The sequence below is a fragment of the Labeo rohita genome, chromosome 25, assembly GCF_022985175.1.
Source record: "Labeo rohita strain BAU-BD-2019 chromosome 25, IGBB_LRoh.1.0, whole genome shotgun sequence".
Classification (NCBI taxonomy): Eukaryota; Metazoa; Chordata; class Actinopteri; order Cypriniformes; family Cyprinidae; genus Labeo; species Labeo rohita.
In genome coordinates, this window is record NC_066893.1 from 1 (window position 1) to 24638 (window position 24638).

At 34.3% G+C, this 24638-nt stretch overlaps 1 protein-coding gene across 1 annotated transcript in view; it reads right to left on the bottom strand.

The window, feature by feature from the left end:
• Positions 1–2671: 2671 nt before the first annotated feature.
• Positions 2672–24638, bottom strand: part of nup160 (nucleoporin 160) — a 51574-nt gene continuing 29607 nt past the window's right edge. Inside the window, 15 exon segments of the mRNA XM_051100008.1 lie at positions 2672–3036; positions 5124–5219; positions 7854–7979; positions 9878–10019; positions 10102–10203; positions 10292–10415; positions 13965–14075; positions 14574–14634; positions 15089–15249; positions 15393–15498; positions 18607–18703; positions 18780–18874; positions 21024–21119; positions 21210–21329; positions 21988–22086. Of these exon segments, the coding sequence (XP_050955965.1) occupies positions 2953–3036; positions 5124–5219; positions 7854–7979; positions 9878–10019; positions 10102–10203; positions 10292–10415; positions 13965–14075; positions 14574–14634; positions 15089–15249; positions 15393–15498; positions 18607–18703; positions 18780–18874; positions 21024–21119; positions 21210–21329; positions 21988–22086 (1620 nt within the window). The 3' untranslated portion in view covers positions 2672–2952.

Sequence of the window (24638 nt, forward strand, 5' to 3'; positions counted from 1 at the left end):
AAGGCCTTAAATGCTCGAACCCCGGTAATTGCTGCTTGCAGCTATATTATCTATTTGTAATTGATAGGATTTTTTTTTTTTTCCCCTAAAACTGAATGGGCAGCCCAAACCGTAAGGCCTAGAGACTTGAAACTTGGCCAGAAGGTAGAGCTCCCTGTGGGGACATTCTGACAAAGACTGAGCCTAATCGGCCTAAAGGTGGCGCTACAGCGCAAAAAACTAAAATTTATCAGTTTATTGGCCTAAGCTCGTAAACCGTTTGTCGTAGACTCAAAAACTTTACATCGTTGCGTTCCTTGGGTCAGCCCGAACAAAAGTGGAGTGCAAAATTTTTGAGCTGCGACGCACGGTTGACCCCGAAAAATGGACGTGAATCCGAAACCTACTTTTGCGAACTAGTCCTAGGTTTTTCACCCAATCGGAACCAAACCAGTGCAGAAATATTCTCTGGACACTGAATATCAATAATTATCAAAAAAAAGTTGAACTTTTCACTCACGGTCACAAAGGGCCACCAAAACGTTCCAAAGTGACGGGGCCACTTTTACTAAAATGGCTATAACTTTTGAAAGGAATGAGATATCTTCACCAAACTTGGTACACATATGTATAAGCTTAATCTTTGGTCAAATCAAAAAAATTGCGGAGCTTGACCACTTGGTGGCGCTATAAAACTGAAAAAACATATTATTGGCTATAAATACACCGCCGTTAGTCCGATTGACTTGAAAATTGGTATGCAGTCTCTTGGACCAAAGGGGCACAAGTGTCTATGAGGACATTGGCGTATCTCAAAAAACATGGCCGCCATTGGCCAATGAAGTTTGAGCACCTATTTGACAAGGTTAACGGAGGTCGATTGGAACGAAACTCGGTGGGCATGTTCGACTCATGGCCCTAAAGGTCTGTAAGAATTTTGAAAGAAATCGGCCACTAGTTGGCGCTAACGAATTTTTTGGATCTGTAATCGCGTGGCGTTTCACACATCTACACAATATGCATATCATTTGATAGATCTCCTCATGATGAACAACTTTGCCTCAAGAACCATTGCTGTCAATCAAATCGTTCATTAATTATTCACAAATATGTTAAAAACCTACTTTTGCGAACTAGTCCTAGGTTTTTTGCTCAATCTCGATCAAACCACTGCAGCGGAGTTCTCCAGACTCTCTAGATCAATAATTATCAAAAAAATGTGGAATTTTGTCCTTTGGTTAGCTATAAAGGGGTCATTTAGAAAAGGGGTGTGGCCACATATACCCAAAAGCCTATAAAACCTAAACAAAAACTCAAAACTTTACGAAAATTGGTGAGAACATGTGTCAGATGACTCTTAACAAGCATGCAAAGTTTCATGGAGATTGCAGCATAGATGGCACTATAACAGTTAAAAAGCTTTTAAAAACAAGATTTCTATGTAAAATGGCTTCAAATTGTTAAAAAATGCTCATATATTCACACAGACACTACATCATACACTTACATCTGTATGATATATCCTCTCATTCTGAACAAATTTGCATACCACCTCAAAGGCCTTAAATGGCTTTTCTTTTCCTCTCTCTCTTTTTGGTTCTATCTTTTCTGTCAAGTACTACCTCTCGCCTCGAAGAGAGCAATACAAAATGTTTAAAATGGGTATGGCAGACTCCGATAAATGTGTTCACTGTACACTTAATATTTCAGATCACTATCTCCATGCACTTTGGTGGGTATCCATCTAGACCTGGGGCTTTATTGTTTGATAGGGAGAGTAGGGCTTTCTTAAAATCGTTATTACTTAGAGGCTTTTCTAATTCTTCTTTCTGGGTTTGACTTAGTTTAGGTAAGTTCAGATTATTTAAAAATTGATAAATGTCTGTGATATTATTTTCGTTACTATTACTATATAGATTTTTATAGAATATGCGAAAAGTTTCGTTTATTTCTTGTGATGTGTGAACTATCTTGTCTTTAGAGTTCTTAATTGTAGGTATTAATGTTTTTTCCTTATTTCTTTTAAGTTAGCTAAATACTTTCCTGTTTTATCACTGGGATTACTAATAATTGTGTTCTTTTGTGTTAATGTTGCAAGTTGTTCAAAGCTGTTCAAAGTTGGTTGGTTAGGCTTACTTCAGGCTGGCGCCAGGGTATCATGGACAGATTTATGACGATTTATGATGGGCCTGTTTGTGGAATTTGGCTCCTTGGTTTCAACGTTCTGATTCGCTCTGATACCCTACACCATTTTGGTAGAATGCTAAAAACATGAAAAATGTAGCTTTTTTCCAAAAATGAAGCCAAAATGTTACTGGATACCAGGAATGACTTGTACTTATAAGTGAAAGTTATTCATTTAGAAAGTTTTTCACTTTCCTTTGCACTTTTTTTTAGTTGTTGTACTGTCACTCCATCAGCTTTTTATGTTCAGATCACAACTGTCTTAATAAGCAAACTGTCTTGTTTCCATCTATTGTTATTATCCATATCTCTCAATTGTCGTTTTCATCCATAACTTTTGTCTTTTGATTTAAGTTCTCCAAAGTGTTTCCCTTTCAAACAGGTGAATTGCACTATGGTTAAAAATATCTGCAACTCCAATTTGGCAATCCTGAATCCTATTCTTAAATACACAGTGTGCATTTTTGGACTGAAAAGGAAGTCTGAAGGAAGGTCTGAAACGTTTCAATTTAACAAAGTTGCTTTATTGCATTCCTTATTTAAATTACACCAGTTAAGTCGAGTACAACATACAAAGTTTAAGATGGTTTAAACAGTATCTATATAAAAATACACATTTTTCTATTTAAGAGGCTGAACTGTGACTGATTATTAAAGATGTTGATACATTTTCCAAATAATTTTAGCATGGATCATCAAACAGCTCAACACACCTACGCACCACCAACAAACATAATTTCATCAACATTCATACTAAGTACAGGTCTGAAGTGCAGTTCTGAGCGGTGGTTAGCGGGCCATGAGTCTGTTTCTGCTGCTCTGATCCACCAGTCTGTGATACTCCACTAGTTTATCTTTCAGATTCCTGTACATCTGTAGACAGAGAAGCCAGAGAACATAACAAATGTCATCATACTTTCTGATGTCATTGTTACCCAGTTTGATATTTATTGAATAGATTGGACTCATCTGTTGTTGAATTCCCAGTTTTGTTAAAATACTTTTTTTTTTTTTCTACCAACAGTCTCACTTGCAACCAATAAATCATTGCTGAATTTTTTTAATGATAGAGAATACCATAGAAGAATCCCATTGAAATCCATATAAATCTGTTGGCTTGTACACATTTGTTGTATTTCCAAAAGATGTCAAATGTCAGACCAGTGGTATGTGAGAACTGGAATTGAGAAGCTCATTATTCATTATAATTCAACATAATAAATTATTTCAAATTACAACAGACTTAGAGAAGCCTTGTTTTTTTACTTTTGGGTCAGTTGCACCATTACAGATTCTCTGGACAAACTGTTCGTGATACCCTGCTTTTAAAAATGGTATGATTCCACATTTTACTAGTACTGGTTTTTCGAGAATGCATTTTAGTAAGAGCTGTATTTCTGCATGTCTGTGTTGGTGAATGGCGCAGATGCGCAGTTTTATTTATTACACAAATACACGTGACGCTCGCTGCGTTTTCAGCCTCAACATATGAGTACATGAATACATGAACATAATCTCTAGAACTGCACTGAGAGTCACTTAATGAGCATTTTACCGTTTCTTTTGCGGAAAACTATCGTCATATAATGAAGACCCTAAAGGTCTTCACAGCAACCCGCCAAAATAAAAGTTAGGTTTAACTTGACAGTCAGAAATATATTAATATATTACTTAAATGTAAAGATAGTACTACTACTACTAATAAAATATTATTAAAAAAACATTTAAGGAATATTTACCAGAAAAGAATATTTACCAGAATTTATTTACCAGAAAATTGTAAATACACAGAATTTCTGAATAAATAAGAAATAAATAGCCTATAATAAATTCATTCTTAATTAAATCTAATCATCCTTTATAAATTCATTAGACATGCTTTTGAGTATTCAAATGTAATGAAACAATTAAAAATAGAATTCAGAAAATTAATGGAAGAGATTCACAAATAAATCTGAATTTGAGAAAAATAATAAAACGCATTTCATAGGGCCTTAAAAACATGCATTTTTTTGTTAAACTTTAAAAAAATTGCTGTTAAATCCATTATTTAAATTAATTAGACATGCTTTTTGGTCATTTTTTTATGTAACCATTAAAATAGTCTAGAAAAATTAAAATGGAATTTAGGAAAAAATAAAACAGATTTCATAGGGCCCTTTTTATTTCATTTGTCTCTTTGTTTTTTGTTTTTTTTTTGTAGTTGTCCTTTAGTTTGTTACTTGCATCAGATTCGTATAATTAATAACAAAGGTAAAATAACAAAAAATGACTGTCATGATATAAATTGTTGTTGTAAAATAAAATTACTATATCATGAAATAAGATTTGGCATTATCCTTTAAGATAACTTACCAATATAGCAAAGATCTTTACATACCTGTAGGCTCAGTAATTGTTCACCATAATCCTGTGTAGTGGAACTTGCATGTGATATACTATTATTTCATTATTATTATCTCTTTTTTTTGAAAGGGGAATGAAAGGCTTTGTTTTAATAGATAACATAACTACGATCTCCATTTGGATCATCTCCCTACATCACAGTCCTGCACATGGATGGCTGAACAGCTAATTTTTTATATAATGGGTGAAAAATGATCACATTTAACATTTGCAGTGCAGTGGTCAATTGTCTTGGATGGACTGCAGGTCTTAAATGTCAACTGATGTTTACATAATTTTTTTTACACTGTTTATGTGTTTCAAACTTAAGTCACCTTCATCTGTCATTATATTGACTAACAGCTATTCTGCACAGGAGACCTTCGAAACTCTTTGTGATAAACTTACAGTTTCTAAAATTATAATTAACAACTAATTAAAAGGGGTTTTTTTAAATCTGTTTTTGAATCACCAACCCATCTCAGACAGGAACAATTGTTCTAAAATTCTGTTAAACAATCATGAAATAAACATCTCAGGCATCATGATGAATGCAAGTTAAGAAAATGCTTCACCTTTTCATTGATCTGGCTTTCACTGAGGTTTCTTAAGAGCTGATCGATTGATGTATAAGGCAACCACACCGGGGATGCTGTAGCTGAGAGCGGACGCTGTCAGGAAATAAAAAAGACAGTAATAAATATATACACACGGAGTACTGCGTAGTGTTAAGCACATTAGATGTTTGACAAATTTGCAAACATTCCCTTTGCAAAGAGTGTAATAATCTATTTCTTAAAATGCCACAGACAATAAACAATATTTCCTTTATCAAGCACACCTGATTCAACTCAATGCCTTGTTAGCAAAGTTTATTATTGTTTTATTTTTTAATGAACTGCGCTGCATGTAAAAGGTTAATGAGGCACCTAAAATGTAACCGTCTGTTGGAATAAATTCCAAAACGCTGCTTTAATGTATATTAAACATATACATTAATATTTCATGATAGGCATACAGGCTACATATATTTTATGACTGCAATTAACAATTATTTGATATCCGTTTATTCAACTGTTTATTGTATTTTATTGAGAAAGTGTTATTTCACATCTCTAAAATATATGCAAATTAAAGGCTGTGATAAAGATAGTGACTGTAGGGCACTGTTTTAAAAAAAAAAAAAAAAAAAAAAAGACAAAACTCGTTAACCAACAGTTTATCAGTCCATAAAATGGACTAGAAGTCCATAGAAGTCTTTGTTGCATTATCTGCCAATGGTGACCATTCAAAAATGGGGAAAGAGCACTTTTCAAGTATTCCTCCAAGGTTTGCATGCCTGTAATTCAAGAAGAAGTATTAAAGATATTTTAATGCACTTTTAGATATTGGGTCTTAACAAATGTTCCTTTTGGCATCTACATTTTTAAGGCCCTATGAGACTGAGTTCCAGAGATATTGGAATTTCAGTATGGAGTAAATCATTAAAATGTACACATTTTCAGTGGTCAAAAAACAAATGTGGGTCAGTTTGGAAAAATATGAGACTTCTTTTCTTTTAAAGAGGAATGTCTGAACAACAAATAATGTTAAAACTAGAGATGTATCTTGTTTCTTTCTGTCAAGACAACTGCACTGACTATACCAGTCTGAGTGACATAGATATTATTTTTCCAAAGTTTGTGTGCCTATAACTCAAGAAGTATTAAAGATATCACAATGTGATTTTAGATTCTAGTTGTTAATAAACTTTTCTTTTTGAATCTTCATCTTCAAGGCCATACATCATTCAGTCCTGGAGATATGGGGATCTCAGTAAAGGCTCCATTTTTAGATTGTTGAATATTATATTTTCAGTGGTTGAAAATGAAATGTTGGCCACTTTGTATGCAGCCGATGCACATTTTATTTAAAGAAAAATGTTTGTATAGAAACAAAAGATATATCTTTTGTGGAAACAATTGCATAGAACATACTTGTTTAAGTCTCATAAATATTCTTTTTCCAAAATTTGTGTCCCTGTAACTCAAAAGTATTTATGTTATCTTAATAACAATAATAACAATAATAATTTCTTCCAAATATACCTGAAACTGATTCAAATATAGGATCTTATGAATAAACTACAGAAAGCAAGGTAATGTGCCTTAACATTTCAGTTAGAGAGGAACAAGATTAAATTCTAATTTCAACATTATTTTTTCTTCAGACATTGTTCTTTAATCAAAATAAGCATCGGCTGCATACAAAATGACCAACATTTGGTTTTCGACCACTGAAATGGGTAACATTCAACAATCTGGACTTACTGAGATCCCCATCTCTCTGGGACTGAATGCTGTAGGGCCTTGAAAATTAAGATTTCAAAAGAAAAGTTTATTAACAACTAGAATCTAAAATCATATTGTGATATCTTTAATACTTCTTGAGTTATAGTCACGCTAACCTTGGAAAAAGAACATTTATGGCACTCAGACGTATATACAATGCAGTCGTTTTGAAAGAAAGAAACAAGATTCATCTCTAGTTTCAAGATTATTTGCTCTTCAGATACTTCTCTTTAAAAGAAAAGAAGTCTCATATTTTTTTAAACTGACCCACATTTGTTTTTTGACCACTGAAAATGTGTACATTTTAATGATTTACTCCTGGAGCCATATTGAAATTTCAATATCTCTGGAACTGAACCTCATAGGGCCATAAAAACGAAGATGCCAAAAGGAAAGTTTGTTAAGACCCAATATCTGAAAGGGCAATAAGATATCATTAATACTTCTTGAGTTCAGGCATGCAAACTTTGGAGAAAAACTTAAAAAGTGCTGTTTCCCCATTTTTGAAAAAGTCACCATTGGCACATATTAATGCAACAAAGACTTTTAAAGTTAACAGACTTTACTAATAGAACTACTAATCTCTGTGCAAAAATAACATGATGATGCTGCCATCTTTCTGAAGTTATTTTTTACCACCTGTAACTTCTGATCTAAGGTGAAAATTGCCATTTTGACCTCCCTCTACAAAATAGTGGATTACTTGGTAAATATTCATCCATGACATTTAATATTTTGGCTTTTATCATTATACACATGTATCTTTCTTCAGAAAAAAATATTAGCAAAATCAAAAATCTGAGCCGGGGTTGAGTTGACACAGAATGAACCATATTGATTATTTGCAATTTTTGCAAATAATAACTGTAATGTCCACTACAGACTATAAGGTTTAATTAATTTTCAGATTGCTGTGAAAAAAAAAAAGAAACTTAAATACTTATTCAAGTTGTAAAAGCAGACAGGACTACACACCTCTATACCAAAATACTGATGTCCCTTTCCAAGCAGAGCATCCACATACTCGAGCACAAGCTCAGCTGCTGACTCCAACTGATCAAAGTTCAGATAGAGACGCAACAGCGCTGCAGCATCAACTTCCTGAAACAGAACCACAACCATTCTTTATATATAAATGTTATACAAACACAACTCACAACTTTTTACAGGGCTCACAATTAAATCAAACAAAAAAGATAAACTTCAGGGGTCATGAACAGCATTTTCTTTTTATTTTCTGTTTGCTGAGGTGCACAACATATGTTAGTAGGCTTTTTACATAAAAACCTTTGGAAATGAAAAACCATTTCTACCCTGATTTTAGTGCTCTGGTTTAAACACTTGTTTTGATTTCAAAAAATCTTCAACAAACAGTTTTTGGACTAATGGCTCATTTCCGTCAAACATATGCTACAAAGTCAGCGCTGTACTACGGTAAAGTTCAAAATAAATATATGAAGTTAAACATAACCTCAGCCAAAACAATATGACCAGAAACAAATTGTATCTCATGTTTAATCACCACAGAGACAAAGTCAGCGGCAAATGTCAGAAGGACTGGCTGAGCTAATGCTGCTCTAGGCGGGACACATGAGCACTGAGCACCTGGTGATCACCTGGAACTCACATCTCTGAAATTGGCATAGCAAATTTTCAAATAGGTGCTATCTTTATAAACAAACCAAAGATTTGAGTTTTAAACAATTGCATTGTCACCTGAAAACTCTTAAAACTACACTTTTTGACACAATGATAGTAATATTTTGAAAATTATGGGCAATGACTGATGACGTTTCACAAGTCCACAAGAACAGACAAGAATGCATATCGAGAAATGCTACTGTCTGTGTGTAAATATAAAATACACTGTGTGTGTTTGCGCACTCTATTGCTGTCACGATACCAAAATTTTGACTTCGATACAATACCTGACTAAAATATCACGATTCTACTACTGAACCGATACTACAAAAAAATATAGAACAGGAAAAGTAATTGAATAATAGATGATCCAAATGGAGATCATAGTTATGTTATCTATTAAAAACAAAGCATTTCATTCCCCTTTCAAACAAAAAAAAGATAATAATAAAATAATAATAATCACATGCAAGATCCACTACACAGGATTAGATTATGGTGAACAACTACCGAGCCTACGGGTATGTCGAGATCTTTGCTATATTAGTAAGTTAGCTTAAATGATAAAGCTAAATCTTAATTCATGATATAGCAATTTTATTTCACAACGACAATTTATATCATGACAGTCATTTTTTGTTATTTTATCTTTGTTATTATGTTATTAATAATATGAACCTGATGCAAGTAACAAACTAAAGGACAACTACAAAAAACAAAGACACAAATTAAATAAAAAGGGCCCTATGAAATCTGTTTTATTTTTCCTAAATTCCATTTTAATTTTTCTATACTGTTTTAATGGTTACATTAAAAAAAACATTCATCAAAAAGCATGTCTAATTAATTAAAATCATGAAACTTTCTCAAAATTACATGTTTTTAAGGCCCTATGAAATTCAGTTTGGTTTGTAAATCTCTGTTTTTTCCAGAATGTTCTGGATTCTACTTTAATTGTTTCATTACATTTTAATAATCAAAAGCATGTCTAATGAATTAATAAAGGATAATTAAATTTGATAAAGAATTAATCCGTTTTTTAAAATCAGGGTATCACAATACATTTTAAGCACTGGTATCCCCTTGTAGCACAAACAAGTGACGATTCTAGTGGTAAGTTTAGCTCCACCCTTTGCTGTGCTAGGTATCCCAACAGAAGGGAACCAAAAAAGTGGTATATTTGCTATTTTGGTACTATTCACAACTTCTGACAATGGAAATGGAAACAATTGCGTACCATACTGTACTGATCCATACCGCTCAGTGGAAAGGCCATAGGTTTTAAGAAAAATATAATTTTTCAATTCATGACCCCTGTCGTTAAATGTAATACTGAAGAAAAAAAAAAATGTATCCACCTTGTAGGCATTAAGCAGCCAATCAGGTACTGGCACCCCATGTGACAACAGCTTGTTGATGACACACCGATGATATTGGGCGTTCTGTGAGGAATATTTCTCCAAATAATGAGCTAACAGCCGCCAAGCTTCATCTGTCGCACTGTGTGGAGAGAAATTCAGTTTAGGAAGAGACAGAGCAGAGCCTATTGCAATAATCAAGGTCAAAGATTATTTTAACAAACCTGGACTCTTTAGTAGTAATGACAGTTGGCAACTGATTGGCCGCAAGCCAGTTCCACACCTCTGTCTGGTCCTGATCACCTTTATACTGCAGTTTGATACACCTACACACAACAAAACATGCAGTGCAGAAATCAGAACAAAAGAAGTGAGTTGATTTTGATTGGACAGACACAGGATCGATCAACTTACTTGAAGGTCAGTCCTTCAAAGACGGGTGTGAGGGATAAGTTAAAGGTCTGACATAGTGTCAAGGCTGTGTCAAAAAGTCCTGTTTGTACCAGCAGAGCCACCATCTCTTGTGAAGATGCACCTCCTGTAAGACAAATAAAACCAGGACCAAGTTAACCTTTTAAAAGAGCTCAGGCAGTTAACACATGTTCAGTTATTGTTATAAAATAAATAATATATACAGTTGTAATAAAAATTATTCAACCCTCTTGACCTACAAGACATGGTAAAAGTAAAATTTGGTGCAGAATCTTTTTTTCTTAAATAAACACTGCTTGGAAATACTTAGAAACTTCTGTCACCTCTCTACTGCAACTGTCTTGGCCCATTCCTCACCTGACAAAGCTTTGAGATCACTGATAATCTTTGGTTTTTTACTTTACCACTGCTTAAAATTTAACCAAATGTTTTCAATAAGAATTAAATCTGGAAACTGAACAGGCCACTCAAGAACATTCTATTACTGATCCCTGAACCAAACATAAGTAGATTTGGATGTATACTTTGTAATGGCTGTCCTGCAGGAAAGTCCACTGATCATCAACTTCTGTCTTTGCACCATAAGCATCACAATTCTTGCCAAAATATCCTGAAACTTCAATGAATCCATGATATCCTTCATACCGTCAAGATTTCCACCTCCTTCTACAGTAAAACAACCCTATAACAGGACTGGCCCACCTCCATGTTTGGCTATGGAGACAGTGTCCTTCTGCTTATAAGCGTTGCCTCTTTTTTTTGTACCCGATATACTGCTGACCCACAGGTCCAGAAAGTTCCAGTTTGGTCACATCATTCCATAAAACAATCTTCCAGAACTCCTCAGATCTATCCAAATGAATAAAAGGCGTATGTGTGGAGCAGTGTTTACTACGAACCAAGTCACTCCAGAGACACTAGCTATGTTTCCATCACCCTGTGTTTATGTGCGTCCGCCTCTGAAAGCAATGACTACAGGTATTGTTTCGTCTGCTCTCTCTGAAGCGCAAGTAATTTATTATAACTGAAAATTATATATTCAGTGGCTTCACCTACTTTTCTTAGTGATATTTAGTGGCAATTTCTCAGGACATGACAATTTTAATCTCTTTGATTCGTTGGATGGAAAATGTGCTTATTCGCAAATGAGTTTTACGCACAAAGTAAATTCGCAACTGTGGATGGAAACCTGGCTACTGATTACGAGCTGCTGGAAAAACGCAGCACCTCAAACTAAAATGTGGCAGACATGGTTGCACCATAGGGCCTGGATGTAGTTTTGAGACTGTGTTTATTAGGGCTGCCCTCGACTAAAGATTATTCTGGTTGACTAGTAGTTGTTCATTTAAAGCATTAGTCGACTATTAGCTCATTAGTCTCATGAAGTCGGAGTCTGCTAAAATAATCTGTCAAGTCCCAATAAAGACTTAACTTTGCCTGAATTAAATAATATAGTCATGAATGAGCGCATGTTGGAAATAAAAGCGTTATTTTTATGTGTGTATCATTAATCTGGTGAAGTCGCTTCACTATATAACCATTATTTCGCTAATACACATCTAAAAGTATACAACTCTATGGAAATTAATTATTTATCTCTGCTAGCGATCGCAGTTTGAGTATAGTTCTGTGTAAACAGCACTTTGTCAGAATCTAGAACGACAAAATATTAGTGATTCTGATATAACATACAAGTTTAGAAATGCAATAAAACATGATGTTTTGGTTGTTATATTCCAATATTTCAATGAATTAACATTATCCAGTGAGCTATTCTTTACTCTTTATATTAAACAACTTATAAACCTACTAAAACTGTAGTTTAAAATGAAATTGATATGACTCCTGTCCTTTATTTATTTTCTCCATTTGAAAACATTAGATATCCTACATTTGTTTTGCTTAGTGTGGCAGCTGATGCTTTTTTTAAATAAAAAATATGTATATAAATAAAAAGTTTTTACTGTTGTAATATGAAGATTAAGGAGGAAAAATCAAAGTGAAGTATGGACTTACTTCACTCAGTCATTTATTTACTTTATAACAGTAAATAAATATCGGTTCTGCATATCGGTTATCGGGTACATAAACATGCAAATAATCAATATCGGTTATTAAAAAAAAAAAAAAAAAAAAAAATCAATATCGGTCAATCACTAGTTACATCGATTCGCAAATCACACCAAATAATTCATTTACGAATTGGAATGATCCAATTGCAGCTGTTCTCGATTTGACAACTTATTGAATCAAATGATCCGTTTAAAGCGAGTCTCCAGTGAACTGAGTTCACAAGTAAGAATCAGGAGCACACGCGTGTGCTGCAAAAAGTAAGTTACGAATGTCAAATTTTAGGATTAATTATTATAACTGTAAATCATATTTACGTAAAAACTGTCCGTTATTTGTGAATTAAATCTGCTGTAAAGGGTGATCTGTTTAAGCCCACTGAAATACTTGAATTCAGACACATCAACATCAGTGTCTCTATGTTTGAGGTCAAAAAACTAAATTTAAATAACAGATTAAATAAAATAACTCATGCACGTTCATATTCCCCACTGCTGTGACGTTAGCAGTTTTATTAAAATGCTACTCATTTAGCCCTACGTGACGTCTGTTTTTATACTGTTTATCAACAGTATACATTTTTTTATATTGTTAGATCAACCAGCCGAGTAGACAGATATGAATGTTTATTCATAACCCTACTGAAAATAAGTAAATATTGTTAGCTGATACTAACGGTCTAGCTTACAGGAAGGAAAAAGGAAGGATGTGATGTTCAGAACGTGGTAACTACAGTTATTATCAAAGTTAGAAGTGATGCCCTCTGGGGCCATTTGGCCAGGGGTGTTTTTACACCACAGACAAGGTTTGAGAACAAAAAAATCATTATGAAAATATAATTACATTTTCCTTATAATGTTCTTGCTAACTTCAGGCCTTATTCTCATGTCATATATAACTCTGACATTATGCAAAACAACAAGCTTTAAAACACTTTTTTCTTACTGGTGAAAATTAGATGGTCAAATCTGTTTTCCCTGAGGTACATCACAGTGTAAGCGTCACAGTGAATACTACCACAACACTCTCATCAACATAGTCCATATCAGCAAACAAAAAATTATTTTTACTCCATATAGTGGTTATTTTGGGAGAATACCAGGTTTTTTGAGCAGTAGGATTATAAAAAAGATATGTGCTAATATAAAATTAAATTAAATAGCCTATATAGAATTGCAAAATAAATCTATCATTATTTTTTTAAATAAGTACATAAAAAATCAGGTACTTTTGTACTTTCACTCGAGTAAAATTGAAAAAAAAAGAGCATTTACTGGAGTATTATTTTATTATACATATCTGTACTTTTACTCAAGTACTTGATTTGAGTACTTTGTCCACCACTGATTAATGATACGTATATTACCACATAGACCAGCCTTTAACAATCTGTCCGTCACAAACTGCATGACTTTGCCACTTCCTGTGGAATTTTTTTTCTGTGACTAAGTGACTAACAGTTAGTTGACTATTAGGGGGCAGCCCTAGTGTTTATAGCTCAAGAAAGGTTACTTGTTTAAAAAATGCATTAGAAACAAAAAAACAACTGTACATATTGCAGAATATAAACCCCCCACGTCATTACCTGCGATAGCGGCTGAGGGGGGATCCTGCTGAGCCAATGTTAGACGACTCCGAGCAAGAACACACTCTTTCTCCAAGTCTTTCAGCTCAAGAATGTCGATCTGTTGACTTACTGTGATCAAAAGGCAAACAACTTTAAAATGTGCAGCATTTAAAAAAACATTAAAAAAAAAAAAAAAAATCACATTCAGCATTTGCGCTGGCGGATTCAGTTAATGATTCATCAGAATGATTCAAAACGATCATTTGATCGTCTTTTGGAGTGTTTAAAAGAACCAAATTCATGAACAATACTACAATGGTGGTCATGCTGTGTGTTCTGCATGCAGCCAGCAAACAACACAACAGAACACATTAAATATTAATTATCTTCAATGATTGTTTGTATCAAGACCATTAAAATGATCATTAAAATGTTAAGTGGGGGCATGTAGTAAAATGTTTAATAGATGAGTGTTCAGGTTCTTCACCTGTCAATAAAAATACTGAGTTCTGAAAGACTAATGTGACTACTAGTATACACAATTTAAATTTGATCATGTTTACGTTTTAAAGGGTGACAACAAGACAAGTCTACCAAATTTGAGAGGGTGTTTTTGGGAGGAATTACCTGGACTTGCAGCAAATTCACCATCATAGCTCCTTTTCGGTGATGTGCCCGGTCGTTCATACTAGTCAAGTCATGATACACATTAAAATACATTACAATACATGTTACAAAATTATGCTATAGATGTTGTATGTTATAAATGTATAAACACACAGAGTCTTAGATGCTTCACAAAACTTGTGCACAAAACTTATTCAACGTTTTAGGAAAAAAGGTTAATTGATCAAATCTATTCATGGCATACTTTATGTCCATTTGCACATTTGACAGGAAAATGTCACTCTGTAATGCTAGTTCTAAGAAAACCTCTAGCATCATTTGTTTTACAGATGCCACTTGGATTTTCTTTTGATATTTTGTATCTAAAGTAACGAAATTCAGACATTTGTATAACTCAAGTGTCCTAAAACCCACATATTTGTATGTAGGTCTGCATGCATTTATTTTCATTCTTACTCAGCAATTCTCTGACAGAACACTCCATCCAAACAATTACAAATGTTTCAGATGCTTACCGCTGCTCCACACGAAGGCTGCACAATCCATGCGTAGTCCGGATGGACGAGACGCAGGCAGTTGAGGGCAGCTAGATAACAGTTGACTTGCTTCTGGAGACCACGCAGAGTTCGCACCTCACGCCCCAGACGCATACCGTACTCAAACATCACTGTACCGGCTTAAACACACAAACAATTTACTATTAGCTTAACAGCCAAATCCTGCCTGAATACAAAAATGTTGATTTTTTTTATCCAATACTTAATCGTTTTCCCCCCAAAAAACTTGTAGCATCATTGTAACACTGAAAATCAGTTTTACCTTTCCTATAGTTGTGACGATTGATATGAAAAGCATATAAAAGCTCATAGTAGTTGTGAGTCATGAGGTCCACAGCTCTCGCACGAGACTCAATAATGCTGACCACCTGAAGAACACAAAGCACAAAACATAACGGCTTGCTAAAAATACAAGTAAGAATTGAAGACAGGACTGAAAAATAAGAACGGCCTAGGGACGGTGATGTTCTGGAGATATCTGATGATGTATCAATTTTATGACTTGCAAACATACGCTGAAAGTTGTGAATTTGCAGGATTTAAATGCGTCATAAAGGAAAGGTAATGTAGCTGACCATAAATGTTGTCGAAACTGTAAAAATGACTTATTCAACTAATCATTTTCAATGTACATAATAAGCGTTACACTTTGCAGTCACTCTCTTAAGAGCTTTTTTAGAAATTTCATTATTTAGAAATAATGATGTTATAAATAAACTGCATTACTAACGGCGTTATTTTTTTCAGTAACGAGTAATCAAACGAATTACTGTTTCCCCCGTTACAATGTCGTTACCAGTAACGATAAAATACAATACAGTAAAACGACAATAAAACGCAGCATTACTATAATTTGTTATATTATTACAATTTTATTTTTCAGTTCATCAGCGTACCTGTATTTGACGAACCATGAACTCTAGTGTGAAGGCACACGAGCCATTGTTTGGTCTCATACACGAAAAGAAAGATACAGACTTAGAGAGTCTTATAACATGCAGTTTCTCTGCAATTCTTCAGCTTTTAAGAACTGATGGTTTCTCTGGTAGTAGGCGGAACTACTGCGCAAATGGCAATTTTATTGGCTGGCACTCACCAATTATCATCCCTGTCTTGATTTCAGCAAATCAGTCAATATTCATGAACCCAGCAGCTCATTAATCTGTAGTACATTTTATATAGTTATTAGTACTAGAATTCATAGTTTTGTTATCTTATCAGTATTATTTTCTGCCATGTGTGACAAAAGTTAGGATACCCTATAATTCAACTGCCTGTAGATCCACTTTTAGCAGCAACAACTTGAAGCATTTATTTTCTGTGCGACTTTATTAGTCTCTCACATCGTTCTGGAAGAATTTGGACCGCTCTTCTTTTCAACGTTGCTCCAGTTTATTGAGGTTTGTGGGCATTTGCTTATGTACAGCTCTCACCACAGCATTTGAGTCAGGATGAGCTCTGGACTTTGACTGGGCTACTGCAACACCTTGATTCTTTGCTTTTCAGCCATTCTGTTGGAGATTTGCTGGTGTGCTTGGGATCACTGTCCTGTCGCATGACCCAATTTAGGCCCAACTTTAGATGTCAGACAAATGCCTTCGCATTTGACTCTAGAATACTTTGATATACAGAGGAATTCATGGATAACTCATTGACTATGAGGTGCTCAGGTCCTGTGGCTACAAAACAAGCCCAAAATGATCAGCCCTCCTCCAGCATGCTTGTCTTTTGGTATGAGGTGTTTGTGCTGATATGCTCTTTAGGTTTTCACCAAACTTGGCTCTTAGCATTATGGCCAAACATCTCCACTTCGGTCTCGTCTGTTCCGAGGACATTATTCTAGAAGACTTGTGTTTTGTTCAGATGCAAATGTGTACACCTAAACTGCGCTGCGACGTTTTTTTTTTGTTTGTTTGCTTTTTTGTTTTTTTAGATAGAAGAGGCTTTTTTTCTGCCAAGCCTTCCAAACATGCCATTTTTGTCCCATATTTATCTAATGGTACTGTCATGAACTTTATCATGATAGTTGTAGTTTTTGGGTTGTCTGAGCTTTACGGTCTGACCTTGGGATGTCCACTCCTGGAAGAAGAGGTGTCTGTTATAAATGTCTTCCACTTGTGAATAAACTTCAAATTGTTTGGAAATGGCTGTATTACTCTTCTCAGATTGATGGCACCAACAATTGCTTGTCTAAGATGACTGCTGATGTCTTACCTCCTTGGCATCGTGTTAACACACACCTGAAGGCTCCAGACCAGCAAACTGACAAAGCTTATGCTTTTATAGAGGCGCTCAGACTTGCTGATGATCAGTTAATGAAAGGTATTTAATTATCAGTTCTTGACTGTTATTTACCCTCTTAATTCCAATTTTAACAGTAAGGGTGTCCGAACTTTGTCACACATGGCTTTTCCATTTTGGCTGTAAAATTTTTTTGTTCAGTAAATAATGTCACGATGCAATCTGTCATGTGTTGTTGTTCATCTGAGGTTTTATTTTTGAAATTTTAAGACCAGCCAAGGACCAGTTTTTTTTAATGATGTCTTGATACAGAAAACCATAGAATTCAATAGGGTGTCCTAACTTTTTCACATGACTGTATATATAAGCTTAATGGCACAGATTTTTTAAATAAAGTCATAATATGATATTATAATATGTGTGGATCAAGTGGATCAACAAAAGTTAATCAAAGTTGTCCTAAGAAAAGAATGGGTATTGTTTTGGTTTTAGGACAACTTTTTATGTTTTTTATGTATTTTTTTCTGATTTTATATTTTATATTAGTCTGAAAAAATGTAAGTAATTTCATTTAATTTTCATTTACTTAACCTATTTAATATTGGGGACATCCAAGTAATTTGACATATTTTTTACTTTTATAATGATGTAACTCAGGTACTATTTGTGAGAAGTAATTACTAACTATAACTAATTACTTTTTTAAAGTAACATGCCCAACACAGGCTGTGACAATTTAATTCCAAGAGAATATAACACGAGTACGGTGTATACTGTATTATAATATTACAAAAAAATAAAAAAATGGAACCACTTATTTACACGCTGTCATTCTGGATATAGCAGAAGAACAGACAATGGAAGAAGCCAGTTTAAGAATCATTTGAGGTATAAATATATATATATAAAAAACATGAAACTGTGACATCATCTGCGGTTATTTACATGTTTAAGCATCAGGTCAGCATCAGATGCTTTGATCAATGAAATGAGATTAAATCCATAAAAGTAAATTTCAATAATAAATGAAACAATAAATAGCTGTAAAGGCCAATTCACAGAGTACCGACATACACAGACCAATGCCAACAGCAGACAAATGGCACCGACACCAACTGGAGTAACACACCGATCTGACAAAACCAGACAAATGCGCCTATTGTCGTTTGTCAACGTCTGTCGGTGCAATTTCAACTGGCCTTAAGGCACATGCATGAGAGCGTATTTTGACATACCTCATCGTGTAAATTAACAAACGAGAACTGGACGAGATCCCTGAGTTGAGCGCGCTCGCACAGAACCACCACCAGCTGTCGAAGACAGTCCAGCTGCCTGCAGACACAGACACCGAAAGCTCAAGTACTTCACTTTAAACTGTGGATAAGAAAATGATGTCAGTGCACAGTACCTGCTAGAATCAGGGTTTTGCGTCAGAGCCTCGTATGCCTGACTGTTGTGTCCAAGATCCAGATGATGCTTGAATATACGAGTCCACAGAGCAGCCTACAATACAGGTGTCAGATTCTGATTAATATTAAATAGAGATAGATATTCTCAAAATTATGTTTGAGATATCTGACAATGTATGGATAGCAAACATTTTGCATATACAGGGTTTCTGCAGGTTCTATGAAGGTAAATGTAAGACTTTAAGACCAACTAAAGAAAATTTAAGAAAAAAGAAAGGAAAACAGCAATATGTTCTCTTAAGTATAGTTCAAGTTTTACTTTCACTTTTAAATTAGGAGCAATTTAGCATCTAGTAATTGTTTGTTTTTAGTTTATTTTAGTTTTCCCTCTTTTCCTCGCCTTCCTTCTGTAAAAGCGCCATGCACATTTTACTTTCACTTTCAAATTCGTGGAAATTCGACGTAAAAAAAAACAACTCTAACTAAAAAAAAATTCAGTGTTTTCAGTTAGAGTTTTCCCTCTTTTAAAGTAGCTTTTAAAAGTGTTGTGTGCATTTTACTTTTACTTTTAAATTAGCATAACATAACGTAAAGAACTTTTTATTAACAAAATGAATAATAATTCATCATGTTATATGCCTAATATAACATAATAAAGTTTAAATAGGTATACACAACTGAAAATCAGTGAACACTATGTAACTTTGTAACAAATAAATATGAAACTTCATAACATATACAGTACTGTGTAAAAGTCTTAGGCCACTAGTATTTTCATCAGCTAAAAAATGGTTTAAAGTCAGTTAAAGTCGGTCCTAGTGTACCATAGGAAATATCAGTTTACATTTCTAAACATTCATTTTGCCATTAATTATAATAATCCAGTGAGATTTTTGTATGGAGCACAGGCTGCTGTCAGACTCCTTGTGCAAACAGAGATGTGATCTCTCCATAATTCAATCCAGTCTGTCTTAAGAATCAAAAAACGGAGACAGACTAAATCCAGAAGAACTGTGGCAACATCTCCAAGATGCTTTAAGAGACCTATACCTACAAAGCTACAGTACTGTTAAAATGTTTAGGCAGTTAGGCACATAAAATGAGGATGCTGTCAAAAACAATGTCATAAATAGATTTTCTTTATCAATTAACTTCAATTAGCTAAAATAAATCAGCATTTGATGTGACCATCCTTTGCGTTTAAAGCAGCTTCATGTCATTCCAGAGACAGACTGGATGATGGTGAGACCAGATCTTTGTGTGGAGCACTGCCTATTTTCAGACTCCTTGTGCAAACAAAGATCTCACTAGATTATTATAATTAATTTCAAACAGAATGTTTGGAAATGTAAACCGATATTTTTTAATGACACACTACAGCAAAAGATAGAAATAACTGACTTTAAACCATTTTTTAACTGGTGAAAATACTAGTGGCCTAAAACTTTTGCACAGTACTGTGTATATATATATATATGACTTGCCAACCTTTCTCTATCTAGCAGATATTGTTGCTTTTATACTGATACTTTTCTCAGGAGTTCAGAAAAATATAAATATGTTTCAGGTTTTGACTGCAAATGTCACGTCCATAATGCTGAAACTGCGTCATGCTAATCTTTGAAATACTTGATTTTTTTGTACAAAGTTGTGATGGTAGTTTTTAAAACACTGCAATTTTTTTTTTTAAACTGTTTTTGTGAATGTTCATTAAACAGTGATATGAATGTGTGCTCCACATTTTCATTGTTTAATTGTAATATTTCATTTAATGTTTTTTTATAAAGAGATATAAAATATATTGGGCAGAACTGAGTTAAGTGCATTGGTCCGGCCCTCTGCAACCACCCAAGTTTACCATGTGGCCCCTTCGGGAAAATTGACTGCCCTCCCCTGAATTAGACCATGCATGGCATAAAATTGTGTCCTGTTGTCCCTGTGAGAGTTGCTGAGAATTTCTGGGCTGTATCATTTTAAACTAGTTTAATGGACATTATTTCTTCTTCTTTAATGGCTTCTAACAGCAAGTCACTAAATCACCGTTAATACTTATTTTCATTGACTTTTACATTATGGGGGTCAAAGTAGCTATGCATTTTAGGGTTATTGCAAACAATCCACCAGGCAAAAAAAAACAAAACTAAGCAAGCAAAAAACCAACAACAAAAAACATCACAGGAATACACTATTTAATTATTGTAATTAATTAATCATTCTGAAAACAAAACAAACAATGTCGTTACCTGGCTTCTCTCATCATTGGCAGCTTCAGATATGGCCAGCGTTGCCAAATTAATCACAAGCTCTGGCAAACCAATATCCTCCAGTAATCGCAAAACCTAAACAAACAAACAATTAGAATCATTACATCCCCATTTAGATGCTGAATCATCATTTTAACATGGTCTGTACATCTAGCAAACACATACCTTGTTGTAATAACGTAATCGTGGGTGAGTTGCGGCCGCCTCTTCATCTGAACCTGTGAGTTTCATTAAAAACTCTTCTTTATCCACCTCAGCGGCTGCTTCCTGGAAACACTGCAATGCCTAAAACCACAAAACACACAAATGGCAACACACATATATGAATATGTGAGGGAAAAAAAAAAAAAAAAAAAAAAAAAAAAAAAACAACACTTAATGTGGTGCCTAATGTGGAGGCAACTTTCGATCAACGGGTGAACATACTGAATCAACAACTGAACCACTTGGGAGAGAACTGAGAGGAAACTTAATTATTTGCCAACAAGAGGACAATGGCACAGGAGGAATACCAAATCATGGTTTAAAATATGAAAATATAGCAAATCTAACACAGGAAATCAAAAACTATGGACTTATAACGGTAAATTATATTGAAAAACAGTGGCTTTTCATGATGGATTTATTCAAGTTTACATTTAACAGATAACAGTTACGCAAAAAATATAGAATATAAATTCTCCTCTCTGAAGTTTTCTTTTTATCTTAACTACTGAATGTACCTTTTGAGGTTCATTCATGTTTACTTCAAGCTTTAACTAGCAGTAACCAGGAAGAGACTGAAAAAGCATACAGTAAAAGAACGCTTCTTGGGATTTAGTAAATAACCTACTAGATATACTATTACAGTTAATCCAAATGTAATACAGATTTTCTTACAGGAGGACCCCAGAGACTGCACAGTACAGAAGACACACCACTGATCATACATGGATGTTTTTACCTTTTGGCCCTCACCACTGGCCAGATAGCAGTGACCCAAAACAAAACGATAGGATCCCACGTTCACCTGGCACCAGGGCCCAACTAACCGAACATATTCCTGTAGAGAAGCAGAACAAAGCCACCATGACAAAAGGGTTATACACACACACACACACACAAACACATTCAGTGCTGCTTGAAAGTTTGTGAACCCTTTAAAATGTTCTATGTTTCTGCATAAATATAACACAAAACATGATCAGTTTTTTTAACTTTAAGTCCTTAGAGAATCCAATCAAACAAACAAGACAAAAATATATACTTTGTTACTTAGTTATTGAGAAAAATGATCCAGTGTTAAATATTTGCGAGGTACAAAAGTATGTGAATCTTTGCTTTCAGTATCTGTTGTGACCCCTTTTTGAACGTTTTGTAACTGCTGATCAGCCCTGAACAACAGCTTGCAGGAATTTTAGCCCATTCTTCAGTACAGAAACACTTGAACCCTGTGATGTTGGTGGGTTTCCTCATAAGAACTGCTTGCTTCAGGTCCTTTCACAACATTTCAGTTGGATCAAGGTCCGGACTTTGACTCGGCCGTTCCGAAACATTACCTTTGTTCTTGTTTAACCATTTCTTGGTATAATGACTTGTGCGCTTGGGGTTGTTGTCTTGCTGCAAGACCCAATTTCTCTTTAGATTTTAGTTCATGGACAGATGTCCTGACATTTTTCTTTAGAATTTGCCGGTATAATTCAGAATTTATTGTTCCATCAATGATGGCAAGTTGTCCTGGCCCAGATGCAGCAAAACAGGCCCAAACCATGATACCACCACCACCATGTTTCACAGACGGGATAAGGTTCTTCTTATCCTGGAATGAAGTGTTTTTATTTCTCCAAACATAACACTTCTCATTTAAACCAAAAATGATATTTTGGCCTCATCCATCCACAAAACGTCTCTCCATTAGCCTTCTGAATTGTCCACATGATCTTTATCAAACTGCAGTGGCAGCAGTGTTTTTTGGAGAGTTGTCTTTCTCCTTGCAACCCTGCCATGCACACCATGGTTGTTCATTGTTCTCCTGATGATGGACTCATGAACTTCAACATTTACCAATGTGAGAAAGGCCTTTAGTTGCTTAGAAGTTATCCTGGGGTTCTTTGTAACCTCTAAACTATTATACATCTTGCTTTGGACTGATCTTTGTTGGTCGACCGCTTCTGGAGAGGGTAACTGTGGTCTAGAATTTCCTCCATTTATACACAGTCTGTGTGACTGCGGATTTGTGAAGTCCAAAATTTTTAGAGATGGTTTGTAACCTTTTCAACCCTGATGAGCACCAACAACTCTTTTTCTGAGGTCCTCAGAGATTTCCTTTGTTTGTGCCTTGATTCACTTTCACAATCATGATCAGACTTAAATAGATCCCTGTTCTTTAAATAAAACTGGGCCTAAACTGACATCTAATTGTCATCCTATTGACTGAAAACACTTCTGAATAGAGACTCAAATTTCACCTTCAAATTAACTGCTAATCCTTGAGATTCAAATACTTTTGCAAGTTACAAATATTTAACGCTGGATAATTTTTCATAATAAATCAATGACAAAGTATATATTTTCATCTTATTTGTTTAATTGGGTTCCCTTTGTCAATTTTTAAAATGTGTGAAAATCTGATGAACTTTTTAGTCATATCAATGCAGAAATATAGACAATTCTAAAGGGTTCACAAACTTTCAAGCCGCACTGTATTTTATATATATATATATATAAATTTAAATTAATTAATATAAGAAAATATAAAATTTATATTTTTAATAATATAAATTTAAATAATAAATTAAAACTATATTATTTATACATTTTTGTACATAACTTATATTTTGTGTTGAGTAACAGGCTACATAATCAAATCAATCTGAGAACTTTGTCCATCTACTTATTCTTTGTAAATCAAGACTAAATTCAACTTGATACTTATCCCATCTGTAGAGCCACATGTTAAATTCATTGTTCAGTGGTCCACTAAAACATTGTAACAGCTTTAAAATAAATAAATAATTAAATAAATTAAATAAAACTACACTTAAGGTTTTGTTTAAAGCCCCAAATGACTGGAATAATTTACCTGCTGATATTCAAACTACTACGTCATTTAAGACGTTTAAGCAAGTAAATAAAATAAATAACAAACAATAAATAAAAGGAATAAAAAAGTAAATACAGGCAGAGCTAAAGTCAAATTATTATTAACATGTGTATCCAGGATCATATTCAATGCACCCTTGAAAACGGAAGTTCAATGTTGACAGGAACTGAGCAAAAGATGAAGTTGGACGGCAGTAAAATCCTCAAACCTCGATGGATTATAAAATGTGTAATGCCCTAACTGAGATGCAAAGTCTTTCATCACGTTTTCATTAAAAAATTGAGTGATTGATGGATTTAATTTAATAATTTCAGAAAAAGTTGTCCTTGCTTAGTTTGATGGTAAGTAGCTTAACGTTCTAGTAGCTTGGAAATCTGACTCAGAAGAACAGTAATACCTAGATACAAGAGTACAATTTTCAGCAGTCACTGCCACAATGTCACAACCTCTTTATTTTTCCCTTTACAGTATATGAAAGAGAAAAGAGAGAAAATTTTAAGGTTCTGGAAATA